The 19,436-nt window shown below is 36.5% G+C and overlaps 1 protein-coding gene across 1 annotated transcript in view; it reads right to left on the bottom strand.

The window, feature by feature from the left end:
• Nucleotides 1-5,367, bottom strand: part of LOC143104497 (uncharacterized) — a 5,783-nt gene extending 416 nt beyond the window's left edge. Inside the window, exons 1-11 of the mRNA XM_076268595.1 lie at nucleotides 4,782-5,367; nucleotides 4,107-4,305; nucleotides 3,753-3,984; nucleotides 3,287-3,560; nucleotides 3,017-3,197; nucleotides 2,823-2,899; nucleotides 2,548-2,728; nucleotides 2,218-2,466; nucleotides 1,939-2,110; nucleotides 1,697-1,845; nucleotides 1-1,603 (exon numbers count right to left, since the gene is read on the bottom strand). The exon at nucleotides 1-1,603 is cut by the window's left edge and continues 416 nt beyond it. Coding sequence (XP_076124710.1) covers nucleotides 1,434-1,603; nucleotides 1,697-1,845; nucleotides 1,939-2,110; nucleotides 2,218-2,466; nucleotides 2,548-2,728; nucleotides 2,823-2,899; nucleotides 3,017-3,197; nucleotides 3,287-3,560; nucleotides 3,753-3,984; nucleotides 4,107-4,305; nucleotides 4,782-5,051 — 2,154 coding nt within the window. The 5' untranslated portion in view covers nucleotides 5,052-5,367 and the 3' untranslated portion in view covers nucleotides 1-1,433. The remainder of the gene's footprint in view (nucleotides 1,604-1,696; nucleotides 1,846-1,938; nucleotides 2,111-2,217; nucleotides 2,467-2,547; nucleotides 2,729-2,822; nucleotides 2,900-3,016; nucleotides 3,198-3,286; nucleotides 3,561-3,752; nucleotides 3,985-4,106; nucleotides 4,306-4,781) is intronic.
• Nucleotides 5,368-19,436: the final 14,069 nt, after the last annotated feature.

Raw genomic sequence — 19,436 nt, 5'->3', positions numbered from 1 at the left:
CCCGAGGCTAGTAGGCTACTCGTACTAACAAGCTTTATTTGCCTGCCTGACATGGAATATAAGTGAACTGCTTTTGTCTGCCAAAAATAGTTATAACTTATAACATCTTTGTTACTTAGGTGCACTTGTGGGAATTGTGCCACTATGCCCAGTGAAGTGGAGAACGTCTGCTGCAGAGAAATCACAAAGGTAAAACTGATGTAACTTTAGGCTAGGCTACTATACGGTTTGTGGAGAATGATCTAATGTCCTAGCATAACATCCCCTTTAGATGAGTAGCTTAGGCCTACTAGTGAACTAGGCTACACATGTTTATGACATCTCTAGCATAAAGCATCAGCATTACACTTGTAATGGTAAACGAGTGATCTCACCAGTTCATTGTAGTCTCAGCCAGGTGCATACTGTATTATAATCATTGTTATGTAAAAAAAAACGAATCAATGATACATTTTTATAGTTAATATGTAATGGTAAACGAGTAATCTCACCAGTTCACTGTAGTCTCAGCCAGCTGCATACTGTATTAAAAATCATTGTTATGTAAAAAAACTAAATCAGTGATAACATTTTGTTGTAAATAAAAGCCTGACAAGAAAACATGTTGCTTCCTGAATCAATATTGTCCATGCAGTCATGTAGCACTCTGAACAATGATGATGCCAAGGTCACTTGTTACACAGTAGTAGTTCTTGTCTTATTTTCTTTATTAGGTAGTAAGACGAATGAGCCAAGTGCCAGTACCCATAATGTGCATGACAGAACATCCAGGCCTAGAACCTGTGTGTCTAAACCCATACAGTCTGCAAAATATCTACAACATTTACAAATATGATTACGGACCTGTTAGGCACAGAACAGAAGAAGAGTAAGTTACTTTGTCTGTAATAAGCTCTTACTAAACAAAACAAAAGCATTATTCTTATGTAATTTGTATGCATGTAAACATTGATAACAGTGCATAGCTTCCAGAGTATGAACCTTTGAGGTAATATTTGAAGAGTTTGGTTTCAAAACGCTATATCTCCATTTTTACATTAAAAAGTCATGTTATTCAATTGTGTATTTCAGATAATATCAATCAACTTGCTGTTTTGTTGTTTTGATTGAGTAAAGGTAAATCAATTAACAATGCCCAATTACAGTTCTACTGAAATTACTTGCAAAACAAAATGTAAAAAAATAATAATTTATCAAAGTTCTTTAAAATGGTCGATGTAGCATTTTGGAACCAAACTCTTAATTTGAAAACAGTTGAACAGAGAACTCTGTGCCTTGTCCCTTCAGGCAGTTGAGGCATCTTGCCTATCGCAGCTTTGTAAGCTGGTGCTGGGGTTACTTAGGACCTAGTCGTCGGGTCATCATCCCGTCATGTGTGGTGCAACGGATACGGCAGCAGTTCCCGTCTGGTGATTACATAGGCTTCAGACCACCTATTGATTGAAGCGGGAGACGTGACGGGCAACCAGCTCAGCCTTTGGAGTTTTTGGGAATTCTGCTGAGAGGTCTGGAGGGATGGGGATGGTCTTCAATTCCTCTGCAAAAGATGTGGGGTCCTCAAAAACTTCCTGCATGAGCAGCCTCATGAGTTCACGTACATAGTCTGGAAGATATAGCATTCAAATCCAATAAATGTATCCATAACAATCTGTAAACTGGTGTGGCTGTATTTAAAGAAAATCTTTAACAAACTTACTGAAGGTTGGATTTGTTTTCACGGGCTTCACAATGCCTTCCCCCCTCTTCGCCTTTGGAAAAACAACCTTGAAAACAGCCTGTCCTGTAGATGTTGTGGCTTGCTCCCGCATAGCATTTTCATTGTGGTGCATTGCTGCTAGATACAACCTATGGTAACAACACAGCAACATTATTAAATACATAGAATGACTGACAGTCATCTCAATTAGTCACTTTTAAAATAATGACATTGTGTATTACCTGCACAACATTCCCATGAAGGGGAAAACTACATTCTTTGGTGCAAATCGTAGTATCAGGCTGTGAAAGGACTCCAGTGATGAGGTCTGGTGATGGTGGCTGAGTTTCTCTACATCCTTCAGGACTCTCTTGTTGAGCAGTATTTTCTCAGCTTTGTGAAGTGCAACTGATCCTTCAGTAAAATAAGAACACATGGTGAAATATCAACCCCTGCATCACAACAAAAGACTGGAAAAATGTAATACTTGATTTTCTGAGTAAAGATAATTTGGCACATACCAGGTTGTAGCCATTTGCTAGGGTCCCTTGAGACGTGGTCGGGATGCAGACATTTGGGGAAAAGGGGGTCTTCATGAACATGAACATTTTGTAGGTGGTTTAGCAGTGATGTCCACTTTGCCACCTTTTCTGGTCCAGTGCTTGATGACGTGGCACACCAGTAGACATGGTTTTTGATGCTCTGTAGCCACTTCTTCAGAACATCACAGTCTTCATTGTGCGAAGCTTTCTCAAGTTTCTTGGACAAACCTGTTTACCACACACACTAATTATACGATCTGTTAATTGCTAACTTCAAAGTTTAGAATATGAATTAGGAAAACACTTTACCTTTCTCAAAGTGCCAAACGTCATAGAACTGAGTTACGCTGCGTTCCCTCAGAAATTTCTGGATCTGTGGATGACGGTCTGTCACAATGTAATCCACCTTCAATCCATTCGACTCCAGATGATCTAGGCATCTTTTCAGTCCTTCCTTCTCCATATGATAGCTGCCACCTACTTCATTGCTCTGGTAGTGAATGGTCATTACAAACAAAAAACATTAGACAAAATCACACACTTTTAAGATTCAAATTCAAACAAATCCAAAGAGAGAAACATACCTGAACAAGTTGGATGTCCATAATGGTGTTGCTCTCCAGATTCATTAGAGTGTAGCTGCCAAACTTTGCAGAGTGCCCTAAAAAAATGTATTACAGAGTGTGTAAAGCTTTTCAGCACACCATAAAGGGATGTCATTTGATTCAGAATGCAAACTAATAATTTAGTTGCCAGACTATTTCAAATTTCAACAAACCTGGAGAATCGGCCCTCATGTCTCCTCCCACTGCAACCACCCCACCAAGGTGCAATTGATGCTGGAAATGACTCTGCTGATCCATCTTCCACTTGTGAACAATAGCCGGTTCCATGTAATTCCTTGCATGCCTTCTGAAGGTGTCATACTGAAATATCTGGAGTTGCATGGCCTTGCACAGCTTTAAAGAAAAGACAAATAAGAGGCGTTTTAGACCAGTTTAGTTCATCACTAGAAAGATTCACATGTTTGAAATGGTAAAATGCTTACCTTTTCCAGTTGGATGAAGGAGGTCCCTGTAAAGTAGGTAGCCGCCGAAAGTTGTAGGTTGCCGACAGGGGTACTTCCAACCATGGGTTGACTCTCCCACTCTCTGAAGTAACTGCAGTGTGGACATCGCTGAGTGTAAGCCACATAGGTTCCCATCCTTCGTCGTTGGAGATTACAGCCCTTCTTACACACTGGACAGTTTTCAAACAGCTGTTTGAGGCAGCTTTCAAAAACAATATACTTTTCCTCATCATGTGTGGACTGTGTCTCAAACCTAACAGATTAGAAACAAAACATAATATTAGCTTTCAAATATGTTTTCTAGAATAATAGTAATATTAGCTTTCAAATATGTTTTCTAGAATAATAGCAATGTTGTATAGCTGGTAACCATATACTGAAAACAGTAGCCAATACTGCTTTTAGTACAGCCAATACTATACAGTAGCCAATGCTAAAAACTTACGAGATGTCAGATTCCTCTGTAAGTACAGAATCTCCAGGGTTGTAAGTCGAGTCCAGAGGCTCCTTATGAAATTCATTTGAGGAGTCGCTCTCCTCCTCGTCCTCCAACTCAAGCCGTGGTCTCTTGCTAGGTCGACAACTTGGGCCCTTTATTGGTGTAGACGCCAGTGGTGAGTCTATACCAGAAATTATTCCAGTGCCTACACTGAGAAGAGGCAGCTTTGTCTGGATACCTACGAATAATATAGACAAATCTTATTAGAAAATAAAAAAATAATTCAGCTGATGATTTTGTCCTGGGTACTGAAGATATAATACAGAGTAGACCTTGGTTAACAACTACATCACACAATACCTTTGCTTCTCATGTGTGCCGTTTTCAGCGATCCCATGGACAACTGTGTGCCGACTGAAGTCGCCTTCAATGGCGCACTTTGTACTCCCACAGAATGCATTCCCACGGTGGTACTTGTCTGGGTTCCCGCCGAAATAAGCTGAGGAGAGTCGGTCTGACATCCGACGTGCTGGAAGGGGCTATATGGGGCACTGGAGTCCTGTAATTATAACACCAAAATCGGTTACGAAAATAATTTTATACAACCTAACAGTTAACATCTGAAACAAAAACTATAACCATTCAACCAAATAGTACCCCTCACATAGCTGACGTTAATTCATGTTACCGTTTAGAATTTGTTTGAGATCCCCCGCGAAAACTAACGTTAACTTATAACGTTAGGCTACAAATAGCACCAGTGAAAAAATAATCAGCCTTGCGTCAAGACTACAGACTGAATTCGCTCTACTTCAACATGGTAGTCTCACTATCAGAGCTAACTGCTACACATTGGTTTAATTATACCACTGAGCTACTGTAATTACACCTTTGCTCAGCTCAGACCACGAACTCAGTCAGCCTCGCTAGCACTAGTTAGCTATCTCCGCTTGCAAGCTTGTAGGGTTAATTACCCCAACTAACGTTAACCTTACACACAACAACTTTTGTTAATATCACAATAGGTTTACTTACATGTCGAGCGACATCTTCACCCATGGGGCCACACAAAGTTGGAACAGCATCTTCCCTCAGAGCTAGCAGCTTCGCAAATCCTGTGCTGAACAAACGCAGGTTGCTGAAGCAGCCATCCGTGAAGTGACGGGGACACAGAAAAATGGTCGGTAAAGTTGGGGGAATAGAGTTAAAAATAAACTCTAGCCAACAGGTACGTGTAGGCTCTGCCTTTGGCAAAGCATACAAGGGAGACGTCCCTTCACAACGAAGAAAACACCTTCTACCCATTGCTAACCGAAACTTTACTTGCTGAGAAACGCGAAATCGAACTGTTCTAGACTGACTGTGAAATCATCTGATGACGCTGTCCCATTTACTCCCAGCAAAAGTACGAGGTTACGTCACCTCGTACCGGAACTAAAATAAAGCAACGGCTGAAATTCGCATCGAGGCGTTTCTAGGCAGCTCAGTAGTCTGTCTTTGCGATATTCATTTACTCCCCCCTAGTGGTTACTTTTGATATTGTGTCTTTGGCGACCATTTACATACACAAAAAGCTATGTAATCCACGATAGGACAAGGAAAAAACGAAAAAGCATAATAGCACCCCTTTAAGCATACAATCTGGGTCAATTAAGACTACACATCCTATTCAACTGTTTCCTCTGCCCAAAACTGTTTCAAAATAAAAGTCCTCACTACAATAATCCACTGTTAAACAATGTAACCCATTAAATTACTGAACTTTTTACATTCAACTTTTAAACAGTCTACTTTTAAACTATCATTAAACTATCTATCTATTAAACTAGCTGTCTATCAACAACTTTTAAACTATCTACATTCAACTTTTAAACTTTTAAACTATATACATTCACTAGCTGTCTATCAACAACTTTTAACTTGTCATCAACTATGTCAACACTTTTCATCAACTATGACTCCTACCCACTGTAGCTAGTTAGCATGGTTAATAAGTTAGCATGTTAGCATTTTTAACAAAACTGCTAAAAATGATAGTTAAGTTAGCTAAGTAGCATGGTTAGCATGTTAGCATTGCTAGCACTGCTATAAAACATTAGCTAAGTAGCATGGTTAGCAGAATTAAAAATCTTAGCATAACTGCTAGCAAACATTAGAGCCATTCCAACTTTCAGTTATCGTCAAATATCTACCTATACACAGCCATTAAACTATTTGAATATCAACATTCATTCAACTTCCAGTCTGTCAACAACTTTTAAACTATTTACCTTCAACTTTTAAACGGTCTACTTTTAAACTATCTATTAAACTAGCTGTCTATTAACAACTTTTAAACTATCTACTGTCTATCAACAACTTTTAAACTATCTACATTCAGCTTTTAAACAGTCTACTTTTAAACTATCAACTTTTATTAAGCTATGCAACCACCATGTCTATCCTAGCATCACCGTAGTAACCATCTCTGTATTATCTGTTTTAACTATACATGATATTTTACATCACAACTTTAGCATTTTCATGCACTGGTAATTCCTTGGAATTGCATTTCTAGTTATTATTATTCCGCTTACCACTTTTTCTAGACGCAATTTCTCTTGAACAGTTTAACTTAGAAACTTCATTCAAACTTTGTAACGTAGGTCTTCAAACAGATCGGGTTGCTATATCTTTTCAACTTTGAAACTTTTATACTTTTTAAACTATTAAAGAAAAACTTTTTAAAAATCCCCATAGACTTAACATTGCCGATTATGACATCATAATACGGCCATTAAGCAATTAGAATCCTATGGCAGGTGTTCAGGCCACCTGGATCTCAACAGCCAGTCTCAGGCTTTAAGCATACAAACTGGCCCTATTAAGACTACACATCCTATTCAACTGCTTCCTCTGCCAAAAACTGTTTCAAAATAAAAGTCCTCACTACAATATTTCACTGTTAAACAATTTAACCCTTTAAACTACTTAACTTTTTAACTGTTTAGCCATTGTAACTGTTACTTGTCATCAACTATGACTCCTACCCACTATAGCTAGTTAGCATGGTTAGCATAGTTAGCATGCTAGCAAGTTAGCATGCTAGCAAGTTAGCATGCTAGTTAGCATTTTTAGCAATATTACTAAAAATGATTAGCTAAGTTAGCTAAGTCACATGGTTAGCATAGTTAGCATGCTAGCATGTTAACATGCTAGTTAGCATTTTTAGCAAAACTGCTAAAAATGATTAGCTAAGTTAGCTAAGTAACATGGTTAGCATAGTTAGCATGCTAATATATTAGCATGCTAATTAGCATTTTTAGCAAAACTACTAAAAATGATTAGCTAAGTTAGCTAAGTAACATGGTTAGCATGAATGATTAGCTAGGTTAGCTAAGTAACATGGTTAGCATAGTTAGCATGCTAGTTAGCATAGTTAGCATAACTGCTCAAATTATTAGCTAAGTTAGCTAAATAACATGGTTAACATATTAGCATGTTTAGTAAAACTGCTAGAAAATGTTAGTTAAGTTAACTAAGTAACATGGTTAGCATGCTAGCACTGTTATAAAACATTAGCTAAGTAACATGGTTAACAGAATTAAAAATCTTAGCATAACTGCTAGCAAACATTAGAGCTGTTCAAACTTTCAGTTATCGTCAAATATCTACCTATGCACAGCCATTAAACTATTTGAATATCAACATTCATTAAACTGCTAGAAAACGTTAGCTAAGTAGCATGGTTAGCAGGTTAGCATTGCTATAAAACATTAGCTAAGTAGCATGGTTAGCATAGTTAAAAATCTTAGCATAACTGCTATCGAACATTAGAGCCATTCGAACTTTCAGTTATCGTCAAATATCTACCTATGCACAGCCATTAAACTATTTGAATATCAACATTCATTCAACTTCCAGTCTGTCAACAACTTTTAAACTATTTACCTTCAACTTTTAAACGGTCTACTTTTAAACTATCATTAAACTATCTATTAAACTATCTACTGTCTATCAACAACTTTTAAACTATCTACATTCAACTTTTAAACAGTCTACTTTTAAACTATCAACTTTTATTAAGCTATGCAACCACCATGTCTATCCTAGCATCACCGTAGTAACCATCTCTTTATAATCTGTTTTAACTATACATGATATTTTACATCACAACTTTAGCATTTTCATGCACTGGTAATTCCTTGGAATTGCATTTCTAGTATTGTATTATTATTGTATGTAATTACAGTGCATGAAAATGCACTGTACTGTTCTTCCTAGGCAACTTCTTATTATTATTATTCCGCTTACCACTTTTTCCGTACGCTATTTCTCTTGAACAGTTTAACTTAGAAACTTCATTCAAACTTTGTAACGCAGGTATTCAAACGGAAAAGCTGCTATGTCTTTTCAACTTTGAAACTTTTATACTTTTTAAACTATTAAAGAAAAACTTTTTAAAAATCCCCATAGACTTAACATTGCCGATTGTGACATCATAATACGGCCGTTAAGCAATTAGAATCCTATGGCAGGTGTTCAGGCCACCTGCAGCCTCAGGCTTTAAGCATACAATCTGGGTCAATTAAGACTACACATCCTATTCAACTGTTTCCTCTGCCCAAAACTGTTTCAAAAGTCCTCACTACAATATTTCACTGTTAAACAAGTCCTCACTACAATATTTCACTGTTAAACAATTTAAACTACTGAACTTTTTAACTGTTTAGCCATTGTAACTGTTACTTGTCATCAACTATGGTCAAGCATGGTTAGCATAGTTAGCATGCTAGCATGTTAGCATGTTAGCATGTTAGTTAGCATTTTTAGCAAAACTGCTAAAAATGATTAGCTAAGTTAGCTAAGTAACATGGTTAACATAGTTAGCATGCTAATTAGCATTTTTAACAAAACTGCTAAAAATGATTAGCTAAGTTAGCATGCTAGCATGTTAGCGTGCTAATAAACATTTTTAGCAAAACTGCTAAAAATGATTAGCTAAGTTAGCTAAGTAACATGGTTAGCATAGTTAGTATGCTAGCGTGTTAGCATGTTAGCATTTTAAGCAAAACTGCTAAAAATGATTAGCTAAGTTAGCTAAGTAACATGGTTAACATAGTTAGCATGCTAGCATGTTACCATGCTAGTTAGCATAGTTAGCAAAACTGTTAAAAATGATTAGCTAAGTTAGCTAAGTAACATAGTTAGCATGCTAACATAGTTAGCATGCTAGCATGTTAGCATGCTAATTAGCATTTTAAGCAAAACTGCTAAAAATGATTAGCTAAGTTAGCTAAGTAACATGGTTAACATAGTTAGCATGCTAACATGCTAGTTAGCATTTTTAACAAAACTGCTAAAAATGATTAGCTAAGTTAGCTACGTAACATGGTTAGCATAGTTAGCATGCTAGTTAGCATAAGTACTAAATATGAAAACATTAGCTAAGTTAACTAAGTTAAGTAACTTGGTTAACATTATTACAGTGCATGAAAATGCACTGTACTGTTCTTCCTAGGCTTCTTCTTATTCTTCTTCTAACGCACTTAATGGAGCTTCAACCGTTTAACGTAGAAACTTCATTCAAACTATGTTACGTAGGTCTTACTTAGGACATGGGTGCTTTGTATTTTTCAGCTTTGTAACTTTTATACTTTTTAAACTATTAATTAAAAACTGTTCAAAATTTCCCCATAGACTTAACATGGGCTGATGACATCACAATAGAGCCGTTAAGCAATTAGAATCCTATGGCAGGTGTTCGGGCCAGCTGCATCAACTGCCAGTCTCAGGCTTTAAGCATACAAACTGGCCCTATTAAGACTACACATCCTGTTCAACTGCTTCCTCTGCCAAAAACTGTTTCAAAATAAAAGTCCTCACTACAATATTTCACTGTTAAACAATTTAACCCTTTAAACTACTGAACTTTTCAACTGTTCAGCCATTGTAACTGTTACTTGTCATCAACTATGACTCCTACCCACTGTAGCTAGTTAGCTAAGTTAGCTAAGTAACTTGGCTAGCATAGTTAGCAGTGTTGGGAGTAATCCGTTACAAAAGTAATGTAATTACTGTAATATATTGCTGTTTGCGGTAACGCGGTAATGTAAGGCATTACAAAAAAAAAATTGGGTAATATTTACTCGGTACAAACTTCAGTAACGCGCATTACAATGCAGTTTAACCCAAAATTAAGCGCTTGTTTTGTTTTGATACATATTCGCAAACACCACTCGAGAACAACAGAGGAGATAAAATCGGCGCAAAATAGTAGAACGTTATCTCCTGATACTGGTTGAAGATGACTGTGGCTGCAGCAGACTCGCAGGCAGACTCTATTTGCGGGATGGACATAAGCCTACGCTCATTATTTTCAGCTTGTCAGAGACAAGGCTATGAAGAACATAATAGTTAGTGCACTTTGTGTGCGAAACCGAAAGATCTCTCAGCTCGCGAAATAGCACAAGTAAATTAATGAAAAATCTAAAGTAGTGCCACGCTAATCTTTTTGATTCTTGATAAAACACAAACTATGCTGTTGTGCATGACAGCTTTGTGCTGTGAACTTAAATTGAAGAGAATAAAGGGATAGAAATGCAGGAAAAGATTGTGTAGCCTGGCAGTGCCACCGCTCCCACCACGCGCATCACGCACTTTGCGTTGGGCACCAAAGGACAGAGGGGGCACCCAAATATAACCAGCTTTACTGCAAACTGCGTTTCACTCTTCATCAATAACGTTTACAATGCAAGTTACAACACGATGTTACATGCAAGTTTGATAGCTTTTGGGTTCTCTCAATCACCACGTAGTACTTCGTTTTCCAAGCATTTAGGCTACACGAAGCACATGATATGCTGAGTCGACTGAAACGCATTCCATTCAGATAGTTAGGTGGATACCAGGCTCATAATTCACTTGTATTCGCAAAACGAAATGTGAAGCAACATGTCATTGCATACTTCCATTTCCAAAGCAATGAAGGTTGCTTAAAACAACTTAACATTGTGCATATTATTGTTAATATTGTATATCAATGTAACTCAAACAAATAAGGCTTGTAAACAAGAGCTGGCAAAAGGGCATTATGACAACGTAAAGATCAATGCTCTTAAAGTGACAGTGCACCATTTATAAGAAAACAGCATTTCTTCAGAAATTAATGTTTAAAAATACACAGTAATGGTCTGTAAATAATAGGCCTTTTATTTTACTTTAGGTGTTTGAGTTATCATTTAAATGTCACTCACTCAAAGCCACTCACTTAGGGCACCGAAATGGCCAGCAGGCCACCATCTTGACATGTCTTTATTAAAGGAACCGTATGTAAAAATTGTATTTCAATTAATCATAAAATTGCCCTGATATGTCACTAGACATTAAGAAATCATGTTCATTTCAAATACTTATATCACTGACAACAGTAGTCTGGCCAGGATATTGTCATTTAAAAAGTGAAGTTGCAGCCCTCAACTGATGTTGATGTTGTCATGTTGTGTTTTGGCCTAATGTGCCACCCTCCACCTATCTACTAATCACAAAGTCAGTAGTGTTTTGTCATCCGGTTGCCAACTCTGCCAGTCAGAGGGGAGGGGATACACCGCTCTACAGTAATTTAAAAGTGATTGTAGTACCCGTTTTGGCCACAATCTTACATACGGTTCCTTTAAGCTTTGATTTACAATATAGTAGGCTCTCTATTGATTTTAATGAGTAGGCCTAGGCCTTAAAGTTACAGTATTTCTTAACAAAATTCTGACTATGATTGTTCCTTGTATTGCATTATGAGCACTGTGCCTACTGTATTGCATTCTACTGTTGCCTTAAGCCTAGCTCAGTCATTATGCTATACCACATCTCCCTCCATTGGAAGAGCAAGCTGCATTGAGCGTAATAAGCTGCATTTAGAATGGCAAATCTATATTTCTAGATATTTTGGTGAAAGTAACTTAAAAGTAATGCAATAGTAGTGTAATGCCTTACAATTCAGAGACAGTAATATTATAATGTAACAAATTACTTTGAAATGACAGTAATAAGTAATGCATAGTACATTACGATTTTGAAGTAACTTGCCCAACACTGATAGTTAGCATGCTAGCATGTTAGCATGCTAGTTAGCATGCTAGTTAGCATTTTTAGCAAAACTGCTAAAAATGATTAGCTAAGTTAGCTAATTAACTTGGTTAGCATAGTTAGCATGCTAACATGTTAGCATTTTTAGCAAAACTGCTAAAAATGATTAGCTAAGTTAGCTAAGTCACATGGTTAGCATAGTTAGCATGCTAGCATGTTAGCATGCTAGTTAGCATTTTTAGCAAAACTGTTAAAAATGATTAGCTAAGTAACATGGTTAACATAGTTAGCATGTTAGCATTGCTAACATGCTAGTTAGCATAACTACTAAAAATGAAAACATTAGCTAAGTTAACTAAGTTAAGTATTATCCACCTATTTAACCGTTCAATCATTCCAACTATATTAAACCTTATCTACCAAGCAAATCATTTAACCATATAAACTATCCACCTATTTAACTGTTCAGTCACTCCAACTATATTAAACCTCATCTACCTAGCAACCAATAGTTTGTTTTTACTCTGTATGATATTTTACATCATATTTTTTGCATTTTCATGCACTGTATTTCCTTCAGGAAATGCTTTTCTAGTTATCTTTGATAACATAGTTAGCATAACTGCTAGCAAACATTAGAGCCATTCCAACTGTCAGTTATCGTCAATTATCTACCTAAATAATTTAACCATTTAAATGATGCATCTATTTAACCGTTCAATCATTCCAACTATATTAAACCTTATCTACCAAGCAAATCATTTAACTATATAAACTATCCACCTATTTAACTGTTCAGTCATTCCAACTATATTAAACCTTGTCTACCTATCAACCAATATAGTTTGTTTTTACTCTGTATGATATTTTACATCATATTTTTTGCATTTTCATGCACTGTATTTCCTTCAGGAAATGCTTTTCTAGTTGATTAATATTGTATTATTATTACAGTGCATGAAAATGCACTGTATTGTTCTTCCTAGTCATCTTCTTCTTATTATTATATTCTAACGCAGTTAATGCAGCTTTAACCGTTTAACGTAGAAACTTCATTCAAACTATGTTACGTAGGTCTTACTTAGGATATGGGTGCTATGTATTTTTCATCTTTGTAACTTTTATACATTTTAAACTATTAATTAAAAACTATTCAAAATTTCCCCATTGACTTAACATTGGGCCTTTATGACATCACAGCAATTAGAATCTTCTGCCAGGTGGCCAGGCCAGGTGGCCAACTGTCAGTTTCTCAGGCTTTAAAAGCATACAGTCTTATTCTATAAGACTACACATCATGTTAAACTGTTTCCTCTGTCCACAACTGTTTCAAAATAAAAGTCCTCACTACAATAATTCCCTATTAAATAATTTAACCTGTCCACCTATTTAACTATTCAGTCATTCCAACTATATTAAACCTCATCTACCTGCAAATAATTTAACCTTTTAAACCATCCACCTATTTAACTGTTTAGTCATTCCAACTGTATTAAACCTCATCTACCTAGTTCAGTCATTCCAACTATATTAAACCTCATCTACCTAGCAAATAATTTAACCTTTTACACTATCCACCTATTTAACTGTTCAGTCATTCCAACTATATTGAACCTCATCAACTATCACTCCTACCCACTGTAGCTAGTTAGCATGGTTAACATGGTTAGCATGCTAGCATGTTAGCATGTTATTTAGCATTTTTAGCAAAACTGCTAAAAATGATTAGCTAAGTTAGCTAAGTAACGTGGTTAGCATAGTTAGCATGCTAGCATGTTAGCATGCTAGTTAGCATTTTTAGCAAAACTGCTAAAAATGATTAGCTAAGTTAGCTAAGTAACATGGTTAGCATAGTTAGCATGCTAGCATGTTAACATGCTAGTTAGCATTTTTAACAACACTGCTAAAAATGATTAGCTAAGTTAGCTAAGTCTTATGGTTAGCATAGTTAGCATTTTAACATTGTTAGCATGCTAGTTAGCATAGTAACTTGGTTAACATTAATATTTGTTAACATAGTTAGCATAACTGCTAGCAAACATTAGAGTCATTCCAACTGTCAGTTATCGTCAACTATCTACCTAAATAATTTAACCATTTAAACTATCCACCTATTTAACTGTTCAGTCATTCCAACTATATTAAACCTCATCTACTTAGCAACCAATATAGTTTGTTTTTACTCTGATATTTTACATCATATTTTTGCATTTTCATGCACTATATTTCCTTCAGGAAATGCTTTTCTAGTTATTGTATGTTATTGATTAATATTGTATGTAATTGATTAATATTGTATTATTATTGTATGTAATTGATTAATATTGTATTATTGCATTGCATGTAAATGCAATGGACTATTATCGCTGTTCTTATTATTATTCTTCTTCCGACCAAATTCAACGTTTAATGCGACTGAAACCGCTGACCTCATTCAAAGACTCCTACAAAGCTCTTGTAAAGGACAATCGTAGAATGTATTTTTTTATATTTGTAAACTTTATACTTTTTGAGATATTTACGATAAAAGAGCAATAAAATCCCATAGACTTAACATTGACCGCCGTGGCGGCAACTTTTAGCATTATGACGTGACCTACACCTGGTAGCAATCAACAGCTGGTCCGCTGCAATCTTTCTATCACTGGAGCTGTGAATCTTCTGAACGTTTTGACCTGCCGTGATACTTGCTCGTAAAACTCTCCTCCAGAGGCACATTTCTCTAACTACAAACAAGGTAAGCGGTCCGATTTTTGGTATTTGACTCATTTATGTCGTCAAACATTGTTATGTAGCATTCTACTATAGGCCTAGGCTATGTATGAAATTATAGGTCACAAGTAGCCAAACTCGGTGGTTCTAACGTTAGGGGAATAGTTAACGTTAGCACTTATCCTATCCGTTGATATTTATTATGTAAGGAAAGTTATGAAACCCACCTATTCAACGTTAATAAGTCGTCACTTTAAATTGACCGGTTAGCTGTAGGTTTCGATAACGTTGGCTAACGACATTCAAACCTAACGTCGCTCCCAGCTGAGCACTGACGTTAACGTTACATTTGCTCACTAACCAGTAGCGTTTTAACTAGCGTTATACTATCTGTCTCTTGATAACCGGTGGAAAGGGACCTGATTAAAACCTTACTGTTTGGAAACGGACCATATGACCAAAGTATTGTTAAAACACACTACAGAAGTTGAGGTATAACGTTTGTGCTGTCAACATAGCTACAGAGTATGTTTACTTGGCCTAGGCTACTCATTTCTGCATTATTCTGGCCTATAAATTAAAGCTTCCCAGTTGTTGTAGGCCAGGGATGGAAATTAACCACCCGCCCCCCGCCAAATGCGGGTAGTTTTGTGCGCTGGCGGGTGAATTTGGTCAACTTACCAGCCACTGTGGTGGGTAGAGCTAGCGTACCACAAATAGTCAGATCCGGTCTAATTTTCATACTTATTGACGGTTAAAAATAAGAAAGTGTTTGTAGGGATCATGTAGCCTAACATTACCAGCCTATAAGGGTAAATCGCGCTGATTTGAAGTTCTACAACTCATAGTGAGCCGCCACCGCAGCATAGCAGCACTGGTGCAGCGCTTCACTTTAACTTCACTACCATTAAGAAACTGTCACTATGCTTTCATGTGCCACTGCTAGATTATTTCAGGATGACTGCATAGACATAAATCTAGTGAGATCTGTGGATCTGCGTTATATCTTCACAGGCTAATATTCTCACGTAAATAGTTCTCTTTTGAATTGGCCCGTAGGCCTAGGTAGGCTATTTTAATCCGGCCCGCGACACGCTGCTATTTAGACCTATGAGGCAGACAGACGGACATCTCCACACCCATTCGTCGTGATGGAATATCTCACAAACTTTTCATTCAAAGAAATTACAAACTGTATCAGAATAAACAGCAGAACTTACCGAACGCAAAGGTGTAAAGCATTCCCTTATACAAGTTATAGCCGTTCGCGAGTAATCCGGTTTTGAAATTGAAGCAAATGTCTACACGGTCTCCAACGTTGGGCTTTTGTCATATATGATAGGGCCAAATACAAAATAAATGTTAACAATATCGCCTAGATAACTGCACAACCAGAGTTTTTCCAATGTAGTTTCACAAAATGCTAAGCATGCATATTACGTTTCTTAAAGCTGAGCTGTGCTTAAATTGTTCAGTGTATGATTTCATTACGGGCCAAATAGAAAATAAATGCTAAATGTTAAATATAGCCTTGATACCTGTAAATATTTAAATCAGATGATGTACACTATAGTTAGATCAAGTTGGAGAGTTGGATTATAGGATGCTCCAGAACTCACACAAACGGAGTCTTAAAGGAGCCACACCACTTTTATGACAAGACACTGTAGCATATGAATGTGGTTCTGTTGACCTTTAGTTTTGTTGCTACTGTGCTTGGAGGACAGGTTTAGGGCAAAACTCAGCACATTTTAGTCATATTGCAATAATGCCGATTACCGTGATCATTTTGGGTAGCCTACTATAATCATGATATCACATTTTCATGCCGTTTCTCTAGTGGCTGGTAAAAAAGTTGAGTGGCTGGTAGATTTTGGAATCCACCAGCCATAATGGCAGGTAGAAAAAATATTTAATTTCCATCCCTGTTGTAGGCTACATCCTAAAGTAGGCCTACATCGTAATCTGTAGAAAAAATGTGGATAACAGACCTAGCAAGCTGTAAGATATAGTGTAGTTGGTTATCAAGATGCTTAATACACGGATTTCCCGTTTACCAACAAAACTAGATGCGTGCGCAGCCGTGAGGCAGAAGACGCTTGGTGGCCGTCCACAACGTTATAAACTTAACCTAAATAGTCGGCTGCTGTTAGCTACAATCGGATTTTTTTGTATACCCCTGTTGTCTCAATGATAATAACATCTCATTTCAGACTATATTTCAAAGTTTGCCGTTCATTTGCATTATTAATATAACATCGTATTTTGTCATTTTTGGCGAAGACATGCATTCCGTTAGGGATATTGAACATATTTAACATTATCTAACCATCGTGATTTCGAATTGGTGCAGTTTTCAGCACAAAAACTCATTTTATTCTTTTGCTCTTTTGCATTGCTCTATGCTGTTCTGTGGTGCTTTCTGCCTCTTGTTTGCGCACGCAAGTTTTCGTGACGTTCCATAGAAATCCATGTATATCAGAATGGTCCATCCTTAAGACTCAGTTTATGATTATCAACAGCAACAACACACCCTTTGCCTACAAAGTGTTCTAAGCTGTTTACTTTATACTGTTTGGCTGTCAACTATCCTTAAACAGAAATTAATAAAACACGTCAAACATGTTGCTTTGTTTGTCGTGAAATACTATAGGCTAGTATATTTAACTACCATTACAGATTTATGGTGCAACAACCTCACTTAAATATATCTAAGTTGTATTGAACAATTGTACACATTCCATGTTTTTGGTATAACTCTAACTTGTTTGCTTTTGTCTTTTAGGGACCAGACCAGACCAGTGTGGTGATGACCGTGTATTACATTATGTGTGTGCCTGTCTGTGTGCACATCCTGCCAACCATACATCGCTGACATTAACACTAACATTAATTCCTAAAAAACGTGATCATATCTCAACATATCTGCACATACCTTTGAACTATAGACGTAGATCTGAGATCTACACTGAGACATTCTGAGTATTATATTGTTGCAGGAGGACTATGTCGACAACTATATGAAGCATGCATACATTTGAATCATGTGCTGTGACATCTGTGAAACTTAGCTGTGCTGTTAGACCTCTGTTTTTAGACCTGAGCTGTGCTGTGTGAAAATTAAGATTCTAACCTAACCCTTCTGTCTAAAACTGATCATCTGAAGGGCTGAATCTTGTTATTCAGTCTATATCACCATCAAAAGTGACCTATTTATTACAATTAACTGAGACCTCTAGCTCTTGCTGCCATTTCAGAATTACCACTGATAAATAGATCTGTCTTAGGATAATATGATTGGCATTATCAAGTTCTGTATATATATACACACACACACAACTGTGATTTTTTTTTTACTTCAAGCTTACATTGGTTGTTAAGTGTTCATTAGTGTATTCTGAGTATCATTCTGCTGTATTAAAACAAAGAATGTTGATCAATATTGAATTAACAATTTATTTTTACTGACTGTCATACTCTAAGCTAACATCTAATCAAGTAAGTGGTTTTCAAGAATACTGGACACGTCTATGTAATCTGAATAATCATACTGTAAGTAATTTAATGTTATACACAGCATCTTTTTTGCATTTACATGCAATGGTAATTCCCTGGAATTGCATTTTCTAGTTATTGTATGTAATTGATTATTATTGTATGCAATTGATTAATATTGTATTATTGTGTATTTAATTGATTAATATTGCATTATTATTGTGTATTTAATTGATTAATATTGCATTATTATTGTGTATTTAATTGATTATTATTGTATGTAATTGATTAATATTGTATTATTGTGTATTTAATTGATTAATATTGCATTATTATTGTGTATGTAATTGATTAATATTGTATGTAATTGATTAATATTGTATTATTATTGTATGTAATTGATTAATATTGTATTATTATTTTATTTAACACAATATAGCTGGTGCAGTGTGAGTGTGGTGATCACACGATGATTCTTTATTATTATTTGGTTACTTATGTATGATGTCATGCCAATTGTATGATTATTATTTGATTGTATGATGTCATGCCAATTGTATGATTATAATTTGATTGTATTATGTCATGCCAATTGTACGATTATTATTTGATTACTCATGTATGATGTCATGCCAATTGTATGATTATTATTTGATTACTCATGTATGATGTCATGGGTTGTAGGCCCCTACATATACTATTATAAACAGATAATGAATTTTCAAACCTGTACCAAAACACATTTTTATTCAAACATCAAGTCTGCCTCAAAATACAACAGAGAAATCATGAACTCAAAATGTCATTGTGGGAAAAAAAAAACAATGACTGCATAACAGTGCAAATCAGACCTTTCAGAATAAGGATAATAGCTTAACGCTAATAACAAGCCTTGCCAAAATTATGAGTCATTAAGTAAGAATACAAAATAATTTGATTTGTGTTGCTATTCTTTCTCTTAGGCCATTTTGCAGTCCTACACAGAGCCCGTTTAAAGAGCTGTGGAAGTGGACTGTGGTGGAGCTGATGTGTGATGGCTACATGAATCGTAGAGGACTGCAGCTTTCAGCAACCACTAGTGTGTTTTGGTTTGGGGGGGGGGGCATTCTGGGAGGAACCATGGGTGGGGTCTCTTGAGGATTGCAGCTTTCAGCCTTTAGACCTGAGTGCCCCCCCCCCCCCTGCTCTGAGAACACACCTGTGCGTCAGCACAGAAATGTTACAGACCCCTCACTGCCATATACACCCCCCAGGCACACACACACACTCTCACATACACACACACACCCCTGGCATACACACACTCTCTCTCACACACACCCTAGGCACACACACACACTCTCTCATACACACACACACATCCCAGGCGCACACACACACACTCTCTCACACACACACCCCAGACACACACACACACACACT

Source organism: Alosa pseudoharengus, unplaced genomic scaffold (genome assembly GCF_046254945.1).
Source record: "Alosa pseudoharengus isolate Yale_2024_CS ecotype anadromous, Long Island Sound unplaced genomic scaffold, YU_APseudo_1.1 YU_APseudo_1.1_scf_5, whole genome shotgun sequence".
In the NCBI taxonomy this organism is placed as follows: Eukaryota; Metazoa; Chordata; class Actinopteri; order Clupeiformes; family Clupeidae; genus Alosa; species Alosa pseudoharengus.
Note: the sequence above shows the minus strand (reverse complement) of the source record. Positions and strands in the feature narration are given on the sequence as shown.